We start from the raw sequence: 7810 nt of genomic DNA, 5'->3' as shown, positions 1-7810 counted from the left end.
AGAAAACATAAAATGACACGCTAAGAGCAGCGTTTCATTTAAATTGTGGTTTTATTCAACTTTCATATATCTATATAATCACATGTTTTCATTATTTTATTTTGTATCACGTGCACTCCTTCACAGCTGGATTTAATGTCATTAAAGCTTCTTGCATATTTTTTCGTTCCGTTTCGGTTCTCAAGGTATACCATATTTGTTCTAATTTCTGTTGTTGATATTTCTGAAAGAGTCGCGTGTAATTTATAGTTATATTTCTAGTGTTAATCATGTGTCATTTACTTACTTTGATGAAAAGAAAACAATGTTTTAACGTTGCACCAACATAAAGTATCTTTACCGATACTAAACGTCCCGCGATATCATTTATGATTGGAATAGTTTTTAATAGAAACTTGTGTGGACCGTGTCTGCTTTTTACCAAAGCAATTTTTGTGTGTATATTGCAATATTTTGCTAAAAAATTACAGAATAATACACTTTTATTTTCATATCAGTTTGCTGCAATTTTAACATGTAAATTTTATTCTACCAGTGAAACCAGCTTTCATCGCTGCGGTACCAAAATCGCCGTACAATTGTGATACTTTTTGTTGAATAGCAACGTGCAAAGCCGTAAGTTTTAGCGGGAAAGGCTTATCAGATTTATCGGCGGGAGTTATCTCAAATGTTATATATCTACAAGAATACTTTAAATTAATGTTATATGAATTGTAACTTTTTTAAATAAATAATCTCTTATTTGTTTGATAGATGTATGAAAACGTGTACGATTCATTTTATTACCTATTCTTAAAGCGAACCATGTTTTAGGTTATGTAAGACACGAGAATACAAAGTTCCCCGAAGAATGTCACCTGGGAATGAAACAGCTATTAATTACACAAATGAAATGTCACTATATTTTTTTTAATCACGTATTACACATAAATTATACATTTCAATGACTATATATCACGCAAAACATGACCACGTGCACTAACATTCGATTATCCGATACACATGGTTCAGCTAGGTTGCTGTCAAATACAGTCACGCACGTGCGTGTAATGCGTATCATAATTTCATCATTGTTTTGCAACAATGATAATATTATCATTTTATTTTAAATACAATAAGAACGTTTTAATAACTTGTTCATTTTGTTTCGATATATTTTTCAAAAGATTTACGAAATTTTGTAAAAGAAAAGACGTGTAGTCTGCAGAACGGTATGATGTAATTAATCAAGGTAACGCACTTAGAATTTTTTATGCACACGTGTTTCCTTACACGGCTCTACGTGTTACTCTTCTTACGTAATGCAAACATATTTCGTTTTTAAAGTTAGTTCTATTGATTTAACGTTTCTACATAGTGCATAACGTATTACCCATTTTGAAATTCGATCAATTGTTTAAAAAAGAAATATCGTTAACAATTATTTTTATTTAGGAAATAGAATTAGGGGAGCTATGCAGCAATAAGTTGTTACTAGCTCACTGTTTCTTGTTGCTGCAAGAGTTATCTCAGGGTCATATGATATTAAAAAAATAAGCTTATGATTAGAGTAAAGACTCACTGATAACAGTTATATACTCTTGTCTGCAGCTCATAATGATTCTATTCCAAGTACAGTGTTCAGTCAATTTCTCTTGACAAAAGATATAAAATTTACGGAACAGTTTCAAGAAATAGAACATGGATTATTTTGTGGGTGTAGACGTTGGAACAGGAAGCGCTCGTGCTGCTCTGGTATCTTCTAAGGGGAAGATTGTGAAATTAGCAACATGTCCCCTGGAAATTTTCCATCCTGCTCCAAATTTCTATGAACAGTCTTCTGATAATATTTGGAGTGCTGTCTGCCATGTAGTAAAGGTAATAATTTCAAAAAAATCCATTGTAAGAAGGATGAAATAACAGTATATAAAAAATACTTCTATTTACAGTCAGTTGTAGCTGATATTTCTGCGGATAATGTAAAGGGAATTGGTTTTGATGCTACTTGTTCGATGGTAGTGATAGATAAAACAGGATCACCAGTTACAGTGAGTCCAACAGGTACATGTACGGAACAGAGTGGATACTATCGTTATATCAAAATGAAAGATTTATATGTTATTCTGATTTGTTTTATAGGTGAAGATAAACAGAATGTTATATTATGGATGGACCACAGAGCACAGGAGGAAGCTGATTTTATAAATGCACAAGGTCATGAAATGCTTGAATACGTGGGAGGAAAGGTATCACTGGAAATGCAAACTCCTAAAATGTTATGGCTCAAAAAGAATTTACCTTCATCTTGGAATCGTGCCACACTGCTTTTTGATCTTCCCGATTTCTTAACATGGAAGGCAACAGATTCTGAATCTAGGTAGTTGTGTAATTATAGGGTAACAAAAAGTTTGTACGCTATGATACATTATTTTCATCCTGTTTCAGATCTTTATGCTCTTTGGTCTGCAAGTGGAACTACAGTGCTGGTCCAGATGGTAATAACAAATGGAAAGAAGATTTCTTTGAACAAATTCACTTGAAAGATCTGAAAAAAGATAACTGGAGGAAAATAGGTATTAATAATGATTTTACAGATTAGTCAAAATTATTTTCCCGTAGGTAAACCTTGCATTGATTAACATTCGCGAATCGATTAACATTTCGTTTGCATGATGTAGGTTTTGCGTTAACAAGTTAACAAATTTCTTTTATGTTCAGACAGATAATATGAAAGTATTACTTTATTTTAATAAAGAGAACTATTGATACGAAGGTAATGATGTCAGGACACCCGGTGATCCGGTTGACCATGGTTTGTCGGCAAAAGCTGCTTCTGAATTGGGACTCCTAAAAGGAACAGCCGTGGGTACATCCCTTATTGATGCGCACGCTGGAGGACTTGGTATGATAGGCTGTTCTGTTCCTGGTGTACCGGTCAATTTACAAACCAGACTGGGTATACGCAATTTTCTTCCTTTTTACCCGCTTATTTCCATCAAACCCCTTGATTCGTTTTTTAATCATATGGTATTTCATATGTAATTCACAGCATTAATTTGTGGCACATCAACTTGTCACATGATAGTGAATGAGAAGAAACTGTTTGTCAATGGTGTTTGGGGCCCATATTTCAGTGCTATGATTCCAGGATTATGGTTAAACGAAGGGGGACAAAGTGCGACTGGAAAGTTGCTTGATCACATCATTGATACCCACCCTGCAACACCAGGGATCTTGAAAAGTTTAAGTGGAAATAAGTAAGTTCATTTAGAGAAGTATCAAATGAGAAGAAAAATATCTGAACATTGTTTTCAGGCACATACAACAGTATTTATCGGAATTGTTACAAACGATGGCAGATCAAAGAAATTTGAAAAATGTTTCTTATTTAACGAAAGACCTTCATGTTTGGCCTGATTTTCACGGAAATCGTTCCCCACTAGCTGATCCAGCTCTTAAAGGAATGGTAACAAGATTAAAGATTTGTTATATTTAATGCACATAATTTTATTGCCATGTATCTATAATCGAATGTTGTGTAGATATCGGGCTTATCTTTGTCTGTTGATCAAGAAAATTTGGCACTGTTATATTTGGCAACTGTACAAGCATTAACGGTATGAATAGTTTCGTCATTTGAATCTTTACCATTTTTTATCCGGTAATAACAAAAAGCATTTAATGTTTTATCACAGTATGGTACGAAGTACATCCTGGAAACACTAGAAACCGCTGGCCATAAAATAGAAACCTTACTAGTTTGTGGAGGTCTAAGCCAGAATCCGTTATTCACTCAAATACAAGCCGACGTGTTAGGTTTACCTGTACTGTGCCCCGTTGAGAAGGAATCAGTATTGATAGGAGCTGCAATCTTAGGATCCTATGCAGCTAGAAAATTCAACACTATGCATGATGCTATTAAAACAATGGGAGGATCTGCAAATATTGTAAAACCTAAAAATGAATGCTACAAGTAAGCTATGAATTGATCAAGATAAAATTTATTATTCGTAAAATGTAAAATATACGTATGACATAAATCCTTCTTTCAAGGTACCATCATCAGAAATATCGAGTTTTTCGAAGAATGGTGCAAGATCAGAAGGATTACAAAGAAATTATGAATACCTCAGACGTAATACTAACAAAGGAGTAAAATGATCAGGGAAGTCGCGTGCAGAATCTCACAGTGAACAATCTGATGCAAAGAGATGTGATACGTCTTACATAACTTTTTTTTATTCAACGTTTTATGTACACAATCATTGAACGATATTTTATTATGTACTTTTTTTTATCTTTATTTATGTAAATAAAGATACATATGAAAATATCAATATAATGTTTTTAATCTATTATGAATTATTCTAATAAGGTGAGTTAAATTCTACCAATTTGGTATTTAAATGTCAATCTTTTAACTAATACATGAATCGTAATTCTTTATAGTTTGGTATAAAATGTATTTTACTTATATGTTTTATATTGTAATTATTTAACAGTACGTGTATAAACATGAAATTATAACAATATTGCTATATACGATTAATAATTATAAAAATATTAAAAATTCCTTAGTTAATTATATATTTAATGAAAAATTTGTGTTTCTCAATAGCGTTACGTAATGTCATAAAAACGGTATTATCAACTACCTTGGGAATAAAAAATACGTACCGCACACGAATATAATTTCAATATACTTATAACATAGAGATTATTTTCTTATCTCCTCAACTTCTAATATACCATTTTTACTAAAAATGGTATGAAGTAACGTAATTATCACATTGTTCGCAAAAACTTCTCAAAAAATTTTACAACCTTCATAGTTCATTCTGTCCGTTGATATGATTCGAGAAACGAACAAAATTAACGTTTTTATATCACAAAGTCGGTTTTATCACAAGCTGACAACTGCAATATTCAACGTCACTGGATCCAGTGAATTTCAGCTGAAGTTAGGAAAACCGACTGACGACTTGAACAAGTTAATAAACGTGTACTTATATTAAAACATAATCGATTCACAGTATATTATTTAGAGTAATACTGTTATAAACCTTTGGGTAAAATTCAAGTTCAGCATTGAATGTTACAGCTGTTACAAGTGTTAATAGTACAACGTAAATTGAAAATTTAATTCTACTTTAAATATTGGTACTAATTGCACCTGGTATTATGTACTTCTGTTTAAACTAGTTCCGTTCCTACAATTTTTTGAATGGGTAACATTTCAAGTAGATAAAAAACTCATAATCAGTATCATCAAAACATTCTGAGTATTAACGTCATGACAAACGTTATAATCTGTTTTGTTGCATCAGTAACTTGGTATTACATCAAGATCACCATCAGTCTTTCATTAACTAGTTTTTCAATTAAAATTTATATAAAAATGAGAAATCTAAAGGGAACAATATCTTTCAAAGTACTTTAACAGATTGAAGTTTATCTTGTATAAATGTTAGAACTCTAACTAATTAACGATCATTATAAACATTTAACTTCAGAAATGATTTACATTCTGATATTTGGAAGACACAAAATGCGTGTTTCAATAAAACGTGATATCGTTTATATGAAAATATTTCCTATAGTATTTATACTTTGCTTATAAGTAATTCATTCTTTTTTAAACTTTAATAAGGCCATTTGTGCAACTTGTGCAATTAGGATGTTAAAGATTATCGATATGGCTGGTAAATAACATCCTATCCTATAAAATATCAATTCATTTAAAGATAATGCCTTATAAAGTTTTTGAAAAAGGTTATTCACTAGCATTTCATATTGCTTGTTAAGGTAGAAAAATACATCATAGTTAGTGAAAATATGACAATAAAACTGTTTAAACAAAGCGATAACATTCTGCAATGTGATTAAGCATGTACTGAAATGCCATGGAAGGAGATGTACCAAACCTCTGTCTCCATAAATGCTTTGATATTATACGTTGTCCCAAGCTATGGGTTGTCTCTTGAATTTCTTCGCAAATTTCAACACCGGTTTGCCAAATTGTTTCTGAACAAACAAGCAGGTCAATAAACAAGCGAAAGACTGTTAACAGAAAGACACGCTATACATACCTAGATTGTTAAGAAGTTTATTTTTTCCAGGTGGATCAAACTTTTGTAATTGTTCTACACTAATTACTTTATATTGCTTTAATTCTTGTAATGACTCGTAGCTACAACAACGAGCTCTGCTATTAGCCACGATATAACTGCCAGGTGCACTGTGTTTTGTGATTTCTTTTAAAGCTTCTTTAACCATGTCACATTTGCCATCATCTCCTTGCACTTTATCAACTTTTACCAGCTGCAACAGAATGTAACGTTAAGATTGAAAAAGATAAATTTGCAATGTTTCCATAACATACCTCCGGAAGTGCTTCGATCATATGTAACCACATACGAGTCGGTATAGTATTCGCTTCTGCTATACAAACTATTGTATGAGAATTATTATTACGCTTTTTAGCAGTAGTTATATCGGATGGATTCTCAGTCATGTAGCCATTAGGAAATTCATCCACAATTAATATTGCACTTTGACCTCCCAAAACCCAATCTTCTGGATGACTTGCTACATAATTTTCAGAAACTTCATCGCATCTTTCGTATACTTTCTTAACTACATGTTTCTTTATTTCTAAAAAGAATTATGGTAAAATTATTTGAGATAATTGGTATTATGAATTTATCAAAGATAAATGAAAAATATTAAAAAACCTAGGTAACTGGCAGTGAGTTCGCTGGGTATCATTTGACACCATCCTAATATCAGTTGAAGGCACATTTTCAGGTCGCATTTAACTCCGAAGAAAAAAGAATTTTCTCTAATAGATTGTTTCCTCATACAGCTAGGGCAAGACCAACTATATTTGTCTACAATTCTTGCTTGATTCCAAGCTAAACTTCTTCCTTTACATTCTGGGTGGGGGCAAGTAGAAACAGTCCTAATTAAACTCATTTCTTTTAACCATCCACATAATTCCCCCTCGTGTCCTTGTTGCAACATTGGACGTACAACAACATCAAAATATCCTCCTTGATCCCCAAAACGTTCCATGCATTGTCTATAATAATGTTTAAACAATAATGCTATAATAATTAAACATTACTATATTGTTAATATATTTCATGGTATTAATTTTGATAAAATCACATAATACTAAATAAAACAAAAATGATGATAGGCGATTGAGCATGAACATGAACTGTGAAGTCACAGTACCCTTTATGTGTGAGGGGAGTAGAAAAATCAATACTCTCCCAAGTTAAATATGTTTATTATGCTGTTTATCGCAAGAAAATATCGAGGGTATTTCAACCGTTTAAACAGTAGACATCGCTTTTTTCGTCAAAAGAATAAAGATATATTGAAATTACTAAAGATAGATAAACATTAAAGACCTTTTTCAGTCATAAAAGCAACAAGTACCTACAATCAAATGAAATCCATTTAAGTAAGGTATCAATTACCTTGCTTTAACTTTCGCGTTTTTCATCTTTCACCCCGTTTCACCGACGCTCGACAACTTTAGGGATATAAACAAAAGCCTACAACATTTTTAAACAAACTAAAATGTAAACAAAAATAAGGAAATCAACAAGGAACCAGAAAAAATCACGGAACAACTTCTACGTTACGTAGCCATCGCAAGCGACTTGCACACTCTGAACGTGTACTAATCGCGTCGTGATACATTTTTTGCTCCGTCGATAAAACAGAATCCAATTGAATTTGAAATCTACAGATTTACGAAATTGCCAATTTTAAAAGTAAAAGGCTTAATTATTCGCTTAATTGTTCGAAATAAAGAAAT

The 7810-nt window shown here is 32.1% G+C and overlaps 3 protein-coding genes across 5 annotated transcripts; 1 reads left to right on the top strand and 2 right to left on the bottom strand.

Moving 5' to 3' along the window:
* Positions 1–32: 32 nt before the first annotated feature.
* On the bottom strand, positions 33–689 carry Pop5 (POP5 ribonuclease P/MRP subunit). Its single transcript, XM_003707401.3, has 3 exons — positions 533–689; positions 287–456; positions 33–223 (listed from the first exon to the last, which is right to left on the bottom strand). The coding sequence occupies exons 1-3, from the start codon at positions 549–551 to the stop codon at positions 107–109; spliced, it is 306 nt and encodes a 101-aa protein (XP_003707449.2). The 5' UTR covers positions 552–689; the 3' UTR covers positions 33–106.
* Positions 533–7668, bottom strand: LOC105663751 (uncharacterized). Of its 2 annotated transcripts, none has more exons than XM_012294882.2 (7): positions 7467–7668; positions 6714–7060; positions 6362–6633; positions 6069–6300; positions 1562–6003; positions 787–857; positions 533–689 (listed from the first exon to the last, which is right to left on the bottom strand). In XM_012294882.2, exons 1-5 carry the CDS (start codon positions 7490–7492, stop codon positions 5831–5833), a joined length of 1050 nt encoding a protein of 349 aa, XP_012150272.1. In that variant the 5' UTR covers positions 7493–7668; the 3' UTR covers positions 533–689; positions 787–857; positions 1562–5830. The 2 variants fall into 2 exon arrangements, with proteins under 2 accessions (XP_012150272.1, XP_076392590.1); XM_076536475.1 differs by lacking the exon at positions 7467–7668 and adding an exon at positions 7426–7448.
* On the top strand, positions 1681–4312 carry LOC100880545 (FGGY carbohydrate kinase domain-containing protein). Of its 2 annotated transcripts, none has more exons than XM_003707400.3 (10): positions 1681–1857; positions 1929–2040; positions 2119–2356; positions 2425–2552; positions 2753–2935; positions 3029–3236; positions 3295–3445; positions 3522–3596; positions 3675–3952; positions 4033–4312. In XM_003707400.3, exons 1-10 carry the CDS (start codon positions 1681–1683, stop codon positions 4133–4135), a joined length of 1653 nt encoding a protein of 550 aa, XP_003707448.2. In that variant the 3' UTR covers positions 4136–4312. The 2 variants fall into 2 exon arrangements, with proteins under 2 accessions (XP_003707448.2, XP_012150271.2); XM_012294881.2 differs by having other exon boundaries at positions 1929–2046.
* Positions 7669–7810: the final 142 nt, after the last annotated feature.

This window comes from Megachile rotundata, chromosome 10, assembly GCF_050947335.1.
Source record: "Megachile rotundata isolate GNS110a chromosome 10, iyMegRotu1, whole genome shotgun sequence".
Taxonomy (NCBI): Eukaryota; Metazoa; Arthropoda; class Insecta; order Hymenoptera; family Megachilidae; genus Megachile; species Megachile rotundata.
This window is presented reverse-complemented; position numbering and strand designations above follow the sequence as displayed.

Bases quoted from the DNA above. Each gene is read 5' to 3' on its own strand.
- LOC100880545 (XM_012294881.2), top strand. From the start codon at position 1,681: ATGGATTATTTTGTGGGTGTAGACGTTGGAACAGGAAGCGCTCGTGCT. The intron at 3,237-3,294 runs GTAAGTTCATTT...CATTGTTTTCAG, and splicing joins AAAAGTTTAAGTGGAAATAA to GCACATACAACAGTATTTAT. The intron at 3,446-3,521 runs GTAACAAGATTA...AATGTTGTGTAG, and splicing joins ATCCAGCTCTTAAAGGAATG to ATATCGGGCTTATCTTTGTC.
- LOC105663751 (XM_012294882.2), bottom strand. From the start codon at position 7,492: ATGAAAAACGCGAAAGTTAAAGCAAG. The intron at 7,061-7,466 runs GTAATTGATACC...ACATTATTATAG, and splicing joins AACGCGAAAGTTAAAGCAAG to ACAATGCATGGAACGTTTTG. The intron at 6,301-6,361 runs GTATGTTATGGA...ATTCTGTTGCAG, and splicing joins TGATCGAAGCACTTCCGGAG to CTGGTAAAAGTTGATAAAGT.
- Pop5 (XM_003707401.3), bottom strand. The intron at 224-286 runs GTAAGTAAATGA...CGACTCTTTCAG, and splicing joins ATTGTTTTCTTTTCATCAAA to AAATATCAACAACAGAAATT.